Source organism: Ornithorhynchus anatinus, chromosome 3 (assembly GCF_004115215.2).
Source record: "Ornithorhynchus anatinus isolate Pmale09 chromosome 3, mOrnAna1.pri.v4, whole genome shotgun sequence".
In the NCBI taxonomy this organism is placed as follows: domain Eukaryota; kingdom Metazoa; phylum Chordata; class Mammalia; order Monotremata; family Ornithorhynchidae; genus Ornithorhynchus; species Ornithorhynchus anatinus.
The window spans coordinates 90,455,179-90,474,191 of record NC_041730.1 but is presented as its reverse complement, the minus strand read 5'-3'; the positions used below and the strand labels follow the sequence as shown (position 1 = coordinate 90,474,191).

The 19,013-nt window shown below is 49.4% G+C and overlaps 1 protein-coding gene across 3 annotated transcripts in view; it reads left to right on the top strand.

Moving 5' to 3' along the window:
* C7 (complement C7) overlaps window positions 1-16,285 on the top strand; it is a 48,065-nt gene extending 31,780 nt beyond the window's left edge. For all 3 annotated transcript variants that reach the window (XM_029061691.2, XM_029061689.2, XM_029061690.2), the window contains 6 exons: window positions 370-457; window positions 1,955-2,087; window positions 3,963-4,154; window positions 7,790-7,886; window positions 12,763-12,947; window positions 15,922-16,285. In XM_029061691.2, the coding sequence (XP_028917524.1) occupies window positions 370-457; window positions 1,955-2,087; window positions 3,963-4,154; window positions 7,790-7,886; window positions 12,763-12,947; window positions 15,922-16,106 (880 nt within the window). In that variant the 3' untranslated portion in view covers window positions 16,107-16,285. The remainder of the gene's footprint in view (window positions 1-369; window positions 458-1,954; window positions 2,088-3,962; window positions 4,155-7,789; window positions 7,887-12,762; window positions 12,948-15,921) is intronic.
* Window positions 16,286-19,013: the final 2,728 nt, after the last annotated feature.

Genomic DNA, 19,013 nt, shown 5'->3' with positions numbered 1-19,013 from the left:
GGCCTCTCATCCCTCACGTTTAACACTCCCGATGGACGGCGGAAGTTGTGTCCCTCTTCAAAGTCTTAAAGTAAATCCCTTATTGATAATGATGGTATTTGTTCAGTGCTTACTATGTGCCAAGCACTGTTCTAGAAACAAGGTAATCAGCTCGTCCCACATGGGGCTCTCAGTCTCAAACCCCATTTTACAGATGAGGTAATTGAGGCACAAATAAGTGAAGTGACTTGCCCAAAGTCACACAGCTAGTAAGTGGAGGAGCCAGGATTAGAACCCATGACCTCTGACTCCCAAGCCTGGGCTCCTGCCACTAAGCCACGCTGCTGGACGGATAGAAATGATCACGCTCTTCATTCTTCTCCCATCTAGTCTGATCGAGCCTCACTGCTTTGATACACCGGCGGCTCCCACGGCATTCTGCTCACCTCCGCCTGCCTTGGAAAATGGCTTTATCCAAGTAGGTTATGAAAGAAGTGTCTTTTCCTCTATCCTTCATCTTTCCATGTCCCAGCCATCTGAGCCCTAGCTGCCAGCCGAGTGCTGGCTCAGTCAATCAATCGTATTTAATAAATACTTGGGAGAGTTCAATCTGAGAGAGCTGGTAACTATAGTCCCTGTCCACAAGGCGCTTACAATTCAGGGAAGCATTTCTCAAGGGACGATGAATGGGTCCCGTAGTCGTGGGATTTGCTCGTGGCTCCTGGTCACTCTTGGTTGCCCGAAAAGCGATCTGGGTTTTCATGGATGCCACTGTTCCTACACTAGCCACGGCCAGAGGAATCAGTGGGGAATCAGAGTTGAGGTGTCCTAAACATAATAATAATAATGTTGGTATTTGTTGAGCACTTACTATGTGCAGAGCACTGTTTTGAGCGCTGGGGTAGACACAGGGGAATCAGATTGTCCCACGTGGGGCTCACAGTTTTAATCCCCATTTTAAGACCTCCAACAAAAGCTCCGATGAGGGGACTTTCGCATCTCCCCAATCCAGAAAGGAGAAGACTTTATTGGGAAGGTGGAGGCTAGGAGAGACAATGTTCTGGGACTTTCAGGAAACCTGGGGACTGGGTTTAAATAGTAATACAAGTAATGATGGCACTTGTTAAGTGCTTACTATGTGTCAAACTCTGTTCTAAGCACTAAGGTATATATAAGTTAAGGAGGTTGGACACAGTCCCTGTCCCACGTGGGGCTCACCCTCTCGATTCCCATTTTATAGATGAGAGAACTGAGGCCCAGAAAAGTGAAATGACTTGACCAAGGTTACACAGCAGATATGGGGCAGAGTCAGGATTAGAACCCAGGGATTCAATACCCGTTCTCTCTCTCCCCTTTAGACTGCGAGCCCCATGTGATACAGGGGTTGAGTCGGATCTGATTATACTGCATGGACTCCAGAGCTAAACACAGTGTTTAACCCATAGCACGGGCTTAACAAATATCACAGTTATTAGTAGTCATGTCAGGTAAAGCTGGAATGAAGAGAGGTTGTCTTACACTTCATAACTTTTTATTTGAGCATTTGCCTCGGAAGGATTTGAACCGTTAACTCTGAAATGTCAGCATGACGTCCCGAATACGCAACTGGTCTGATTTAGCTGAGCATCAGAAAGAACCCTTTCAGAAAGAAGAATGCCCTGAGGACCTTATTTCCTGATAATAATAATTACGGTACCGGTTAAGCGCTTCCAATGTGCCAAGCAGTATTCTAAACACTGGGGTAGATACAAATTAATCAGGTTGGACACAGCCCCTGTCCCCCATGGGGCTCAGACTCTTTATTCTCATTTTCCAGATGAGTTAACTGAAGCCCAGACAAGTGACTTGCTTAAGGTCACATAGGGGACGTGTGGTGGAGCCGGGATTGGAACCCTGGTCCTTCTGACTCCCAGGCTCTAGCCACTAATCCACGCTGCTTCTCACTAAGCCACGTTCCTATTCTTGTTGTGTTCAGCCCACAGCTTCCTCCTTCCCCGCTGGACAAAACGTGGTGTACACGTGCCGGGAGGGCTACACCTTGGTGGGCGATCCCGTGGCCAAATGCGGAAAAGATCTACAGTGGCAGATCGGGGCCATGAACTGCCAGAGTAGGTATTCGGGTTCGCCCGAGGCCCTTGTTGGGGTGGGTGGGCAGGAGGAGGGGGAGGCAGCCGGGAAATGGCTGGTACTTCTGGGCTCCGTCTCTTCTCCTCAGAGGCCCTGGGTGGATCCAGCCCAGTCTTGGGGACTTCCCTCTGTCCCACGGCTGCCCTGGGCAAGTCACGCCTGCCTGGGATGGAGCGGGGGTCCTTCCGAACCTGGGGCCTGTTTCGGGGCTGATCCCGGAAGCAACGTGGCCTAGAGGAAAGAGCCCGGGCCTGGGAGTCGGAAGATCTGGGTTCTAATCCTGACCCTGCCAGTTACCTGCTGTGTCACCTTGGGCAAGTCACTTCACTTCCCTGAGCCTCAGTTTCCTCATCTGTAAATGGGGCCTCAGGGTCTGTTCTCCCTCCTACTTAGTCTGCGAACCCCGGGTGGGACAGGGACTGTGTCCAACCTGATTATAATGATAATAATAATGGTATTTGTTAAGTGCTTATTATGTGTCAAGAACTCGTCTTAGCACTGGGGTAGAGACAAGCTAATCAGGTTGGACACAGTCCCTGTCCCACATGGGACTCACGGTCTTAATCCCCATTTTACAAATGAGGTCACTGAGCCCCAGAGAAGTGAAGTGACTTGCCCAAGGTCACACAGCAGGCAAATGGTGGATCCAGGATTACAATCCAGTCTTTCTCATTCCCAGGCCTCTGCTCTATATCCACGAGGCCACGCTGCTTCTAAACACCTGATTCAGCACTTGACTCATAGGAAACCCTTAACAAATAAAATTATTCTTTGAATTACTATCATCATCATCATTATATTTCTTTTATCCAAGGGGCTGGGCCAACTTTAGGGTAACTCAGAGGGCTCTGGCCGAGACCAGGTTCCTTGGAGCCGAGAGGCCTGTCGCAGAGTGAGAGGTCAAGGTAGCTCCAGGACCCCCTTCATCTTCCCACTGTGGAGATTGGACCATCGGACTGTAAGCTCCTCCAGGGCAAGGTCTGGTTCTTCTGCTTCCTACGTACAGACAGCCCTGGGGAAAGAGCCGCCTCACAGGGCCAGAAATCCCCAGCCCAGGGTGCATCCCTCTTCCTCCAGGCCCTGGCACAGCAGCCCCAAACGGGAGTGAAAGCTGTAGCCCCGTGGGATGCTGAGAAGTAGATTTCCAGCCACCTAAGGGAGGCAGTGCATAGCTAGACCCCACGCCACCATCCTCCCGGCCCAAATGGGGGGGTGGTTGGGGGCAGGGAAGGGGCTCCTAGGAGCCCCTGAGTACAGTCTGGACTTGATTGATTTTGGATCTGTGCCAGAGCAACCTGGCCACCCGACTTGGAGCCCCGAGGTCCCCTGGAAGCAGCCCTGCCCACAGCGGGCTGCCTGCCCCCAACAGCCCAGAGAGCGGCTCTCCCGGCCCAGAGCCTGTATTCCCCCTGCCCACTGCCCAGCCCCCGCCCTCTGCTACCGGCTGCCGGGTCCGGAGGGCAGGTGGGTGAGAGGTAGCCCCGAGGTCCACCCTCGACCTCGCAGAGCAGACCGCAGCCGGGAAAGCCAGGTGTGGCCCATCCCCTGGGGTCGCCCTCGTCCAATCATCGGGGCGGAAAATGCTAGGCCCGGGTCACCTCGCCACATGTAGACTCGGCTCATTTGACCGCTGGCAGCGGGCCAGCTTCCCCACCAGAGGAGGAGAGCCCACTCGGTCCGAACAACAAAGCTGGGAAACCCATCTTCTCCAGCCCCCCAAAGTGTGAGAACCCTGCTCAGCCCCACCGCCGGCCCACTCCCGGACTACTCCCCCAACAGCCCAGCAGAGGACTGGGGTTTCTGCCCGACGATTCTGGGACACGGTGACCAGCGTTTCCCCTGCTCCTCTTCCACAGAGACAGCGTGCGTCCTGCCGGCCTTGGAAGAAGACTTCCGGGTTGAGCCCCAGAAGCCATTCTATGCCATCGGAGAGAGGGTGGTCCTGTCCTGTGGGGCGGGCAGGCGCCTGGAAGGGCCGGCTCTCTTCCTGTGCGGCTCCAGCCTCAAGTGGCACCCCGACATGAAGGCCAGCCAATGTCAGATTCCAGGTAAGCTCCATTTCTTGGTGTCACTTCTTGGTCATGTGTTCAAATTATGGCTCTAACACTTGTTTGCTGTGTGGCCTAGGGCAAGTCACTCACTTCTCTGGGCCTCAGTTACCTCATCTCTAAAATGGGGATTGAGACTATGAGCCCCAAGGGGGGCAGGGTCTGCGTCCAATCTGATTTGCTTGTATCCATCCCAGTGCTTAGTACCTGGCACATAGTAAGCGCTTAACAAATGGCACTCTTGTCATTATTATTATTATTATCATTATTTCTTGGTGCACAGCCCAGGAAGTTGCATTCCAGGGCAGAGGTTGGCCAGGGTCTGAAACTGCAGTGGGAGTGAGTGAGGTGAGACTCAGTCAGTTGCATTTATTGAGAGCTTATTGTGTGCAGAACTCTGAACTAAGCACTTAGGAGAATACAATATAACAAAAAACAGACACATTCTGAGGATTTCTTGCCTTGAGAGGTTTTGAAATCCACTAGGTGAGAGAATCTCCATCCCGGAAGTTGGGGACTAGGAGAGGCGGATACATGCCTGGGGAGTGGAGGATGGAGTCCTGCCCTGTCCTGCCCCATCACGTGACATCGTCAGCTGCATGTGACTTGGATACCCGTCCTTGCCACCTACATGAGGTTGGCTTTCACACTTCTACCAGCAAATGAGCCAACACCTGGGAATCCTTAAGAAAGATCCAAGCGGGAACAACAGCAGTGACTGGTATGGAAACCTGGCTCACACACACCAGGGGAAAGATGGCCTGGGCAGTGGGCAAATGGAGCTCCAGCAGCAGAGATGATAATCACCATGATATCTATGGTAGTGTTTAGTGCTTCCTATGTACTAAGCACTGGAGCAGATACAAGATCATCAAGTTGGACACAGTCCCTGCCCCACCTGGGGCTCACAGCCTAACTGGGAAGAAGAGCAGGCATTGAATCCCCATTTAATGGATGAGGAAGCTGAGGCCCAGAGAAGTGAAGTGATTTGACCAAGGTCACACGGGAGGCAAGAGGAGGAGCCCGGATTAGAACCCAGACGCCTGTTCTTTGCAGTAGGTCATGCTGCTTCTGATGCGGAAAAATTTTGAACCTTCTTTGGTCTTTCAGTTGGCGATTCCGTTTAGTCCCCCGTTTGGACTGTGAGCCCATTGTTGGGCAGGGATTGTCTCTATCTGTTGCTGAAATGTACATTCCAAGCACCTAGAACAGTGCTCTGCACATAATAAGCGCTCAATGAATACTATTGAATGAATGAATGAATAGTAAGCGCTCCACAAATACGACTGAATGAATGAAACTCTCACTTTCAGTCAACCCAGGCCCCATTTGGCCCTGTAGATTACAACCTTCCATCCCCTGCTCCTCTCTCATTTCTGGCAATTCCGGGTGAAGAGGCAATTCTATTCAAAGGGGGAAAGGAGGGTTTAGTGAGGTCCAGGGGTGAGGGGTGTTTTGGGGGTTGGCGTTCAGAAATGGAGAAGGCTGGGAAGCAGAGGCCTGGCCTGACCCTTCTGCGGCAGAACAAACCCCAGCCAAGTCCAACCGCCTCAGAGGAGCAGGTGGTGGATGAGGCCAGGTGGATCGAGCTCCAGGAATGCCTTCTCTCCCCTAACTTCCTTAAGAGAAAGAACACGAAGGGAAGGTGAAAGATACGGAAGCCCCCGCATTTCACTCCCAGCTACCACCCTGCCTGTGTGAAGTGGAAGCAGCTCCCCGCTCCTCATTCAGTCGTATTTATTGAACGCTTACTAGGTGCAAAGCACTATACTAAGCTCTTGGGGGAGTACAATATGGCAACAGACACATCCCTGCCCTCACAGTCTAGAGGGGGAGACAAACATTAATATAAACAAATAGATTACCGATCTGTACACAGATATATACATATGTGCTGTGGGAACGGGAGGCAAGATGAATGAAGGAGCAAGTAAGAGCGGCGCAGGAGGGAGTTGGAGAAGAGGAGGAGGGCTTAGTCAGGGAAGCCTTCTTGGAGGAGGTGTGCCTTCAATAAGGTTTTGAAGTGAGGGAGAGCAATTATCTACCTATGAGGAGGGAGGGCGTTCCAGGGCAGAGGTAGGATGTGGGCGAGAGGTCGGCGGAGAGATAGACGAGATGGAGTTAGAGTGAGAAGGTTGGCATTAGAGGAACAAAATGTGCGGGCTGGGTTGTAGTAGGAGAGCAGGAAGGTGAGGTAGAAGGGGGAAAGGTGATGAAGGGCTTTAAAGCCAAAGGTGAGGAGTTTTTCTTTGATGCAGAAGTGGATGGGCAACCACTGGAGTTTCTTGCGGAGTGGGGAAACACGGTCTGAACGTTTCTGAAGGAAAGTGATTTGGGCAGCAGAGTGGAGTATGGGACTGGCGTGGGGAGAGACAGGAGGCAGGGTGGTCAGCAAGGAGACTGATATTATAATCAAGGTGGGATAGGATAATTGCTTGCATTAATGTGGTAGCAGTTTGGACGGAGAGGAAAGGGCAGATTTTGGTGATGTTGTGAAGGTAGAACTGACAGGATTTAATGATGGCTTGAATATGTGGTTGGAATGAGAGAGAGAGAGAGAGAGAGAGGGGAGTCAAGGATAATGCCAAGGTTACAGGAATGTGAGACAAGAAAGATGGGGTGCTGTCAACATTGGTAGAAAAGTCAGAGGGAGGCCAGGGATTGGGGGGAAGATAATAACGTTCTGTTTTGCTCTGCTGTCTGTCTCCCCTGATTAGACAGTGAGCCCGTCGTTGGGCAGGGATTGTCCCTGTTACCAAATTGTACATTCCAAGCACGCTTAGTACAGTGCTCTGCAAATAGTAAGTGTTCAGTAAATACTATTGAATGATTAAGTTCAGTTTTAACCCTAACTCCCCACTTTCCTCACCATTCCTGCCTCCACTCCACACGTGCAGGGGAATTCCTTCCTCATTTGGGTTCCTTGTGGCCAGATAGGTCCCCCCACTCCTGCCCTGCTTCAAAGAATAAGTGACAGCATTTTGGGTTGGGGGTTTTTATGGTATTTTTTATGTGCCAGGCACTGTACTAAGCACTGGGGTCTATCTACACAAGCCAATCAGGTTGGATACAGTCTCTGACCCATGTGGATCTCACAGTCCTAATCCCCATTTGACAGATAAAGTAACTGAGGCACAGAGTGAAGTGATTTACCCAAGGCCACCCAGCAGATAAATGAAGGAACTGGGATTAGAAGCCAGGTCCTCTGACTCCCAAGCCCATGTTCTATCCACTAGACCACACTGCTTCTTGGCCTGGGGCACAGTACGGCCCGACTGAGAAGATTTCATTAGTCTTTAATAATAATTACTGTAGTATCTAAGTGCTTACAATGTGCTAAGCACTGGAAAAGACCCAATACAATCAGGTTACATACAGACCCTGTCCCACATGGGGCTGACAGTCTAAGGGGGAAGGAGAACAGGTGTCGAACCCCCGTTTTACAGATGAGGAAGCTGAGGTCCGGAGAAGTGCAGTGACTTTCCCAAGGTCCTAAAGCTGGGGCAATAGTAGAGCCATCCGGGATGAGAACCCCGGTCTCCTGATTCCCAGGTGTGGGCTCTTTGCCCCAGGACAGGCGGCTTCTCTGTGAGGCGTTTGACTCAGTCATCTCGTGTTGTTTCTCTTCTCTGCAGTGCCGGCACGGGAGGCGGAGCCGGAGGGGCCCAAGTGTCCACCCTGGCAGAAGCTGCAGCACTCCAAATGTGCTTGCAAAATGCCCTACGAGTGTGGGTGAGTCGGGACGCCCCTCGCCTCTCACCAGAGCTGCCACAGCCGGGGGACTTCCTGGCTGCAGTGTCCCCGACCCCCCATCATCCCTCCACTGCTGCTGGGGTGGAAAAGTGGTGGAGCAGATCTGTCCTGTTCCCCCACAGAGAACTCCAACCCTTTCACTCCATCTAATTTTCTCATCATGCCCCATTTAGCCCCCATATCCTTCCCTTGATGGCCAAATTGACACCCTCAACACCACCCTCTCTACTGAACTCTGCTCTCTCACTCCCCTATCCCTTCGTCGATCCCGTATCACTGATCCACAGCCCTGGATCACCTCTACAGTTCGCTTTCTTGATTCCTGCGCTTGAGCCACAGAGCACTGCTGATGGAAATCTAGATATCGGGTGACCTCGTCCGCCTCAAGTTCATCCTCGTGTGCTTTACCTCTTCCCTCTCCTCTGCCTGGCAAAATTATTTCTCCACCCTTATTCATACCCTTGTCCACTGCCCTTATCAGTTGTTTCACGTAATAATAATGATGGCACTTGTTAAACGTTTACTATGTGCAAAGCACTGTTCTAAGCACTGGTGTTTAACTCCCTCCTCCAATACCCTGTCCCCCAGCCTCCCCCTTCTCCTGACCCGACCACATACTTGGCTGGTAAAATTGAAAGCATCAAAAGTGATCTCTAAAATCTCCCCTACTACTCTCCAGCTCCTCCCTCCTCCTGTCCTTTCTTCAATTCTCCCATCTTTCCCAGTAGAGTCTCAAGAGAACTCCCGTCTTCTCTCAAAATCCACCCCCTCAACCTGTTTCTTCACCTGCACCCCATCCCTTCGCACTGTATCAAAAGACTTGCTCCCTCCCTTTTCCCCTTAAATGTTCGCTTTCCAGTGGCTTCTTCCCCACTCTTTTCAAATATGTCCTCATCTTCCCTACCCTAAAAAAAGCCCTCCCTTGACCCCACAGATCCTTCCAGTTATCACCCCATCTCCCTTTCTCCATTCTTCTCTGAACTCCTTGAGCTAGTTGTCTTCACCGGCTGTCTCAAGTTCCTCTCCTCCAGTCTGGCTCCCATCCTCTTCACAGAAACTGCTCTCTCAAGGATCAAAAATGTTCTCCTTCTTTCCAAACCCAATGGTCTCTACTCCATCCTTACCCTCTTCAACCTATCAGCTGACTGAGAACACTGTCAACTACCCCCTTCTTCTGGAGACATTATCTAATCTCACTTTCACTGACACTGTCCTCTCCAGGTTCTCCTCCTATCTCTCTGGTCATTCATTCTCGGTCTCTTTTGGGGTCCTCCTCTGCCTCCCACTGTCTAATCGTGGGTGTCCCTCAGGGTGTAGTTTAGGGTCCCTTTCTATTCTCCATCTACACCCACTCCCTTGGAGAACTCATTTGCTCCCCTGACTTCAACTACCACCTCTTTGCGGATGATTACATCTCCAGCCCTGATCTCTCTCCATCTCTGCAGTCTCGCATCTCCTCCTGCCTTCAAGACATCTCTACTTGGATGTCCCATCGTCACCTCAAACGTACCATGTCCAAAGCAGGACTCTTTAGCTTCCCATCCAAACTCTGTTTTTCCCCCGACTTTCCCATCACCATAGACAGCACCACCATCCTTCCTGTTTCATAGCCCACAACCTTGGCGATCTTGACTCACCTAAAATCTGCCCTTTCCTCTCCATCAACACTGTTACCACATTAATCTAAGCATTTATCCTATCCTGCCTTGATGAGCTTCCTTGCTGACCTCCCAGCCCCCCGTCTCTCTCCACTCCAGTCTTCACTTCATTGTGAACACACTTCATTGTGTTGCCTGGATCATTTTTCCACAAAAAGTTAGTGGTTACTCATCCACCTCCGCATCGAGCACAAACTCCTTACCATCGGCTTTAAAGCGTTAATCACTTTGCCGCCTCCTACCTCTCCTCGCTGCTCTCCTACTACAGCCCAGTCTGCAAATTTCGCTCATGTAATACCAACCTACTCACTGTACCTCGACCTTGTTTATCTCAAGACCAACTTCTCATCACCATCCTGTCTCTGGCCAATGTCCTCCCTCTTCATTATTCGACAGACAATTACTCTCCCCACCTTCCAAGCCTTACTGAAGGCACATCTTCTCCAACAGGCCTTCCCTGACTAAGGCCTCCTTTCCTCTTTTCCCACTCCCTTCTGTGTCACCCTGATTTGTTCACTTTATTCACCCTTGCCCACTCAGCCCCTCAGCACTTACGTCCTGTAATTTACTTATATTAACGTATTTCTGTTCCTCTAGATTGTTAAGCTCGCCGCAGTCAGGGAATGTGTCTATCAACCCTGTTTACTGTTATATTGTATTCCCCCAACCACTTAATATAGTGTTCTGCACAGTAAGTGCTCAATAAATAGAACTGATTGATTGACTGGAGCCTGTGCCTGTGAAGAGAGCAAGGCTCTGCCCCAGTCAGCCCAAGCGGCTTCCTTCCTCCTCATCCCCTCTCCTCTCCCTACCTTTCATGACCCTAGCCTTCCGTCGTCACCCTCCATATGGTATGAGAAGCAGCATGGCCTAGTGGCAAGAGCCAGGGCTTGGGAGTCAGAGGTCGTGAGTTCTAATCTCAGCTCTGCCACTTGTCTGCTGTGTGACCTTGGGCAAGTCACTTCACTTCTCTGTGTCTCAGTTCCCTCATCTGTAAAATGGGAATCGAGACAGTGAGCCCTGTGTGGGACAGGGACTGCATCCAACCTGATTACCTTGTATCTTCCCCAGTACTCAGAACCGTGCTCGGCACATAGTAAGCGCTTAACAGATACCATAATTATCATTATTGTTATTATTGTTATTATCAAGTGTCTGCTGAGGGGGCCAGTCCTGTTTTTAGCACCTAATATATGCAGAGCACCAGCCAAATCCCTGCTGAGCGTAGAGCACTGAACCATGTCCGGGGAACTGCATTGGGCCATCAGCCAGGTGCAGGGATGTGACCTGTTCTACTGTTAATTGGGTCATTAAATTCAGATCCTACAGCTTTTACAAACAGTTGGATCGCTAAAGAAAAATCCTACAACATTCCTTCAGTTGAACAACCTTTACTTTCAGGATGTTCTGTTTAATTTTTTCATTCATGTTATAATTTGGTTTCTCCTTTTGCCGTTGGACTCCTGGAGGAATGAATCAAGCTTGGCAAGTTTGACATTATTAATCATAATAATAATCATGAGAGTACTCGTTAAGTGCTTAATAGAGAAGCAGCATGACCTAATGGAAAGAGCATAGGCCTGGGAGTCAGAGAGCCTGGGTTCTAATCCCAGCTCTGCCATTTGTCTGCTCTATGACCTTGGACATGTCACTTTACTTCTCTGGGCCTCAGTTATCTCATCCATGAAATGGGAATTCAATCTCTGGACTCCCTCCTACTTAGACTGTGAGCCCCACATGGGACTGGGTTCTAATAATAATAATTATAGTATCTGTTAAGTGCTTACTATGAGCCAGGCACTAGGATTATCTTCTATCTACCCCACCAGTGCTCAGCATCAGTGCCTGATATATAATAAGCCCTTAACAAATACCACGATTATTATTATTCTTATGTGTTATGCACTGTTCTGAGCGCTGGGGTAAATAGAAGATAGGTTGGATACAGTCATTCATTCATTCATTCGATCTATTTACTGAGCACTTTCTGTGTACAGAGCACTGTACTAACCACTTGGAAAGTACAATACAGACTCTGTCCCGTAGTCTTAGTAGGAGGGAGTAAGATCGAAACCCCATTCTGCAGATGAAGAGACTGAGGCACAGAACAGTGAAGTGGCATTATACTAGGCTGTTAAGTGGCAGGCCTTCACTTTCTTCTCTGTTAGTTTGGGCAATGGTTGATTAACCCTCCAACTCCTTTGTACCTCAGTTTCCACATTTGTAAAGAGACAAGATATATGCCTAAAAGAAACTGCCCCTGAAATCAAAAATAATGCCTCTGTCTGGTACTTTCATTTCTCCAGGCATTTTATGTCCATGGTTCTCATTTTATCCTCATGACACCCCTAGGAGGGAAGGAGGTAGGGAGGATTAATTCCATTTTAGATATTAGGACACTGAAACTCAGAGAGATTAAGTCATGATAATAATAACTATAGTGGGTTTTGTTAAGTGCTTACTATATCCCCAGCACTATATTAAATGCTGGGGTAGATATGAGATAATCAGGTCTCAGTAGGTGCTCACAGTCTAAGAAGGAGGGAGAACAGGTATTGAACCCCCATTCTGCAGATGAGGGAACTGAGGCACAGAGACATGAAGTGACTTGCCAAAGGTCACATAACAGGTAAATGGCAAAATCGGGGTTATGCATTCATTCGATCAATCAAATTTATTCAGCGCTTACTTTGTGTAAAGCACTGTACTAAGTGCTTAGGAAACTACACCGCAACAACAGACACATTCCCTGCCCACCACGAGTTCACTGTCTGGGGGGGGCGGGGGCAGACAGACATTAATATAAATAAATGAATAAATGAAAATATAAATAAATCCTCTCTCAGGCCAATGCTCTTTCCACTTGGCTACAGTACTTCTCTAGTGGAAGTAACTTGACCAGGGTCACATAGGCTAGGGGCAAAGCCAAGATCAGAATCCAGGTTCTTAATAGATTCCTGGACCTATGCTCTAGCCTTCATCCTTAGCTAAGAAATACCAAGAAATACCACCGATGTTATCGTACACTCTCTCAAACGCTTAGTACAGAGCTCTGCATACAGCAAGCATTCCACACTTAGCTGAGAAATGCCACTGATGTTATACTCAAGTGCTCAGCCCAGTGCTCTGCACACAGCAAGCGCTCAATACGATTGATTGATCTAAGACCGAAGTGACATTTTCTCCACTCTTTTCAGACCCTCGCTGGATGTCTGTGCCCAGAATGCAGCGACCAAAAAAATCATAGCTCTGACCATTTGCAAGCTGCACGTCATGGACTGTGTGGGTAGAAAGTTCACTCTTGCCAAGGACGAGAGTTGCAGCCTGCCCAAGTCCGCCGGGAAGACGTGCGAGGCTTGTTCGCTGTGGGAGAAATGCGATGGTAAGCCAGGGCTCGGGGTACTCCGTGGGAATGGCTGATTGCCCGTGAGGGTCGATTGACACCAGCACAGTGGTGGGAGGCATCATTCGGTCCATCGCTGAGCACCTAGTGTGTTGGCTGCCGAGCACCGTCCTAAGCACTTGGGAGACTACAGTAGAATCAGAGCAGGCTCCTGGAAGTCAGAGAACCCGAGTTCTAATTCCAGCTCCACCCCTCGCCTGCCGTGGAACCGTTGGCAAGCCCGGGCCTCCGTTTCCTCCTTCGTAAAATGGGGTTCCAATACCTGTTCTCCCTCCTACTTAGACTGTGAGCTCCACGTGGAACAGGGACTGTGCGTCCTACCTGATTAGCTTGATTCTACTCCAGCACTTAGAACAGTACTTGACGCGTAGTAAATACTTAACAAATACCACAGTTAAATAGTACATAGAATCCCTTCCCTCAAGGAACTTATAACCAAGACAACTGAGGGAGACAGATACTAAAATAAATTACAGATGAGCATGTCACCATTAGAATAGAGACTTTGAAGGCAGAGACTGGGCTTGGTTCCTCCCTTAATAATAATAATAGTAATAATAATAATAATAATTGTGTTATTTGTTAAGTGTTTGCTAGGTGCCAAGCACTGTTCATTCAATCATATTTATTGAGCACTTACCATGTGCAGAGCACTGTACTAAGCGCTTGGAAAGTACATTCGGCAACAAATACAGACAATCCAGCAGCGTGGCTCAGTGGAAAGAGCCTGGGCTTCGGAGTCAGAGGTCATGGGTTTGACTCCCGGCTCTGCCACTTTTCAGCTGTGTGACTGTGGGCAAGGCACTTAACTTCTCTGTGCCTCAGTTTCCTCATCTGCAAAATGGGGATTAACTGTGAGCCTTACGTGGGACACCTTGATTACCCTGTATCTCCCCCATACTTAGAACAGTGCTCTGCACATAGTAAGTGCTTAATAAATAACATTATTATTATTATTAACAATGGGCATTGTTCTAAATTCTGGGGCAAATACAAGATAATCAGGTTGGACACAGTCTTTGTCCCACCTGGGGCTCTCAGTCTTAATCCCCATTTTACAGATGAGGTAACTGAGGCACAGAGAAGTTAAGTGCCTTGCCCAAGTTGTCCTCCTTACACTCCAGCCTTTCAGTCCTGTTGACTGACTGGACTAGTCGCTTACTCTAGACTGTAAACTCGTCATGGGCAGGGAAGGTGTCTAAGTTTTCGTTTGCACTCTCCCAAGAGCTTAGTACAGTGCTCTGCACACAGTAAGCACTCAATAATATGATTGACTGACAGACTGACTTATTCTGTGGGCAATATAGAACACTCAATTCGGTGCCTTGTGTGCTGAGCACTGAGCTGAGTGGAGCATTATTCTAGATCCTTGGGAGCATATATAGTAAGTGGCAGACCTGATCCCTGCCTTCCAGGAACTGAAATTCTTCACTTCTTAGACCTCCATCCAGAGTCTTTCTGCCCTACTCCTTTCTCTCTCCATCCGTGCTTCCTCCTCCTTCACCCCTGCCCTTCCCCGGGTGGCTCTCTTTCCTTTTCCCTCTCGGCTCCTGGATTCCCTTTCAGCTTTCTGTTTCCTAATCTTCCTGTTTTTAATCCTTTTCTCTGTCAATCAATCATTCAGGAGTATTTGTTGAGCACGTACTATGTGCAGAGTCCTAAATTCTTGGGAGAGTAATAATAATGTTGGTATTTGTTAAGTGCTTGCTGTGTGCCAAGGACTGTTCTAAAAGTCGGCTTAGTTACAACATCATCGGGTTCATTCATTCAATTGTATTTATTGAGGATTTACTGTGTGCAGAGTGCTGTACTAAGTGCTTGGACACAGTCCCTGTCCCACATGGAGCTCACAGTCTTAACCCCCATTTTACAGATAAGGTAAATGAGGCCAGAGAAGTTAAGTGACTTGCCCAAGGTCGCACAGCGGATAAATCGCAGAGCTGAGATTAGAACAGACAAGTGGCAGAGCTGGGATTAGAACCCAGATCCTTCTGACTCCCAGGCCCAGGCTCTATCCATTAAGCCACACTGCTTCTCCAATACCACAGAATGAGCAGACACGTTCCCTATTGTTTATGTCCTTTTCACACTGGCAGTTTATCATCAAATGCCTCTCTCAGGGATCAGGAGCTTTTCCACAGGCCCCCACCCTCCATTCTTAGTTCGGGCCAGTCTGTCCAGAGAAGAGCTGGATTTTCTCCACCAAGGATTTCTTGGAGTCTGTTGATTGTCTGGGGGAAAAAAGAGCATGGCCTAGTGGATAGAGTATGGAGCTGATTCCGGCTCTGCCACTTGTCTGCCGTGCGATCTTGGACAAGTCACTTCTCTGGGCCTCATTTCCTCATCTATAAAATGGAGATAATAATAATGATGATGATGATGGTATTTGTTAAGCACTTACTATGTGCTAATCTCTGTTCTAAGCGCTGGGGTGGGTACAAGGTAATCAGGTTGTCCCCCGGGAGGCTCACAGGCTTAATCCCCATTTTACAGATGAGGTAACTGAGGCACGGAGAAGTGAAGTGACTTGCCCAAAGTCACACAGCTGATAAGTGGCGGAGCTGGGATTAGAACCCACGTCCTCTGACTCCCAAGCCCGGGCTCTTTCCACTAAGCCACTCTGCTTCTCTAAGGATAAGGACTGTAAGCCTCATGTGGGACATGGACCGTGTCCAAAGTGTCTATCCCAGCACTTAGTACACTGCCTCGAACATAGTAAGCACTTAACAGACACCAGAAAAAAAAAAAGGCCTGGAGCTGCGCAGCCTAGAGAGCTGACCAATCAGGGAAATCAGGGAAAGGTCTCCCAGCAGCCCAGAATGGCTCTTGGCTGGGCCAGGCTCCCCCGAGCCAGGACTTGCAGCTGTGATGGGTAACCTCAGTTGTCTCCTTGGAGCCATGTCTTCCTTCCACACCCCCAAGCCAATTCCCTTTCCCCCCTCTGTTTTCCCAGAGCCAAGCGGCACGTGTGTGTGTCGTGAAGCAGCAGAGTGTGAGGGGCGAGAAGGGATCAGCATCTGTGTGGAAGAGGCCGGGGGCTGGCGGACGCTGAGCGAGTGCGAGGCCGGGGTCCTGAGATGCCAGGGGAAGGACCTCCCCGTCGTCGCCATCACGCCCTGCCCCGACGAGAGGAAGTAGCCTCCTCCACAGGCCGCCGGGCCTCGTCTGACTCAGCCCGCCTTCGGCCCGAGCCTCTGCCTGTCTGAGCGGTTCCCGCTCTCTTTCAACTGACACCTGCCTTCCACCCCTTCCCCGTCTCTTCCCCCTCTCCTTCTCAACCTCTACCTCTCCTTCTACTACCCTTTCTCTCCACCCCATCTGGCCCCATCTCTGACCTCTTTCCCATCTCAACCCCTCCTCCTCCCCTTCTCCTTCCTCATCTCTTCCCACCTCCTACTCCTTCCTCTCTGCCTCATCTCAACCCCCATCCCTCCCCCGCTTCTCTATCTCCACCCTTCCTCCTCCCCATCTACTGCCCCTCCTCTACTGGCCTCCTAATCCCCACCTCTCCCCATCTCTACCCCATCTCTGTCCCTGCCCCCTTCCCCATCTTGACCCTCCTCCTCCTCACCTCTACTTTTCTTCTCTGCCTCATCTCTATCTCTTTCCTCATCTTGATTTCTCCTCCCATTCCCACCTCACCCTTCTCCACCTACCCATCTCTGCCCCCTTCCCCGTCTTGATCTCTCCCTCCTCCTCCCACCCCGTCTCTATGTCCTCCCCTACCTCCCCCTCCCCAATTTGATATCCTCCCTCCCCTCCCCCCACCAGACCTCTTGTATAAACCCAAGCCACTTTTGGACCTGCGACATGGGGTCGAGGTTTGGTCTGTCGTGCCACGTGGAGAGAAAGAAGACGGTAGTCACTAATGATGGTGGTCCAGCCCACGTCTCACTAGGGGAGGCGATTCGAGAAAACACAATAGAGCAGGCTGGGAGGAACTAGAGACTGTGGTGAGCTGAAAAGCATGTAATTATTCCTCTTCACTAGAGCGTCTTTACTTCGCATTTGCCTCTCTGAACCAGCTTGCGGGAAGATGACCTCTGCTCCAGAGACTGAAAGGTCTAAGTGATGTGTAGCTTCTAACCGTCAAGGGCACAGCTACGCTCTAGCTTTGTAATTTAGGAGTAATGCAACAGCTCTTATTTCCTTATCTTTTTACTTTCATCTAATAGAGTTGAACCCAAGGGCCTTGAATTTCAGGAATGATGAGGGTCCACAGGTGTATGAACAGAACAGATGTTTGAGTGTCTACAGTGGGACCGGCTCTGGGCATTTCCTCTGTAACCGGGCACACGGGCACGTTTTGCAGGGGAATTGAATCTACCAGGTTCATGGGTTTATCGATTTATCTCTTATCCATCGTCTATGGGAACAGAAAGAGCAGGCCAGGCGGTTGAATGAGTGAGGTAAAATGATAATGGAATGGGACTTGTTTGTTGAAAAATCAAGCTACTGTATTTCTTCCTATTGATAAATACATTGTAAGGAAAGTCTCTGTCTCTTCTTACCTATTTAACAAGGGGTAAATTATTGTCCAGAATATTACTTAGATGTTTCAGAGAAGGCTCTGGCCATTTTGCCTTCATGTAAATGTCATGGAAGGAAATGCTGTTTGTGAGGTAATCTGAAAATTTTCCAACTCGGTCGACCTGCCATCGAATTTTAAAAATGTAACTCTTTCATTCATTCAGTCATATTTATTGAGCACTTACAGTGTGCAAAGCACTGTACTAAGTACTTGGAAGAATACAATACAACTATAAACAGACACATTCCCTGTCCACAACTTGATGAATACATTACTAAGCTTTCCTTAAAAAAGTCCATGGACTTTTTGCAGTTTAGGCTGAGGGTTAGTTTCTTACACATAACTTCCCCCAGCACATACATGATTATTTTTTTCTGGTTAACATGGCGGGGCCTGGAATCAATACTTTCCCGCGCCACTGTGCCCCTGGATAGACTTGCAGTAACAGAGAACCCCCTGCCCTGAAACCCCTTTGATTTGATTTCCAAATAGCAAGAGCCCCTTACATTCCTAGCATCTGAGAGGACACGAGTTGCCGTGGTAACAGCAACAGGCCAAAGGTCAAAGAGAGACAGAGCCAGGGAGAGCTAGAGTAGCTGCTGCCAGACTTTGTTTTCATACAGAGTGTTTCTTCTCTAGGCACAAGGTCTAAACACGTTTCCTCTAGACTTTGAAGCTCTGTCTTTAGGTTGGGGAAGATCTCCCCTGACCAGGGAACATAGAAATCAGGCCGTGCCTGCGTTTGAGCCCCCGAGTTTGCTCCCTGCTTTATTTTCTTAATTTCTCCCCTGTTCAATTGCAGCTTTCTGAGGATATCAAGAAGACACATCCCCCAGTCTTTTTTTTTTTAATGCCATTTGTTAAGCACTTACTATGTTAAGCACTGTTTTAAACGTTGGGGTAGATACAAGCTAAGCAGGTTAAGCACAGTCCCTGTCCCAAATGGGGCTCACAGTCTTAATCCTATTTTACAGATGAGGGAACTGAGTCCCAGAGGAGTGAAGTGACTTTCCTAACGTCACACTGGAGACAAGTGGCAGAGCTGGCATTAGAACTCAGGTCCTCTGACTCCCAGGCCCATGTTCTAAGCACTAGGCCATGCTGCTTCACAGTCCTGCGGTAAATTCAGATTTCACCACAAATGGGTGTGAGTTGGGGCCCTGTTAGGAAGGGGAGAGGGAACGGGACAGGAGATTGAGTTTTGCCACCCTGTAGAAGCCTGGTCCACCTGTCCCTGTGAAGGTCCACGATGGGGATAGGTCACAGAGGAGCAGGAGAAGGGGCAGAGACAGGCAGCCGTGGGGAAGAGACAGAGCCAGAACCACTTCAGAGGGGTCTCCTAGTGTCCTCCTGGGCAGGAAAAAGCTCGAGATTGGGAATCGGGAAGTCTGGTTTCAAATCCAGACTCCGTCACTTGACTGCTGTGTGATCTAGGGCAAGTTACCTAACTTCTCTGTGCTTCTCTTCATCTGTGAGATGGGCTTCAATACCTGCTTTCCCTCCCCCTTAGTCTG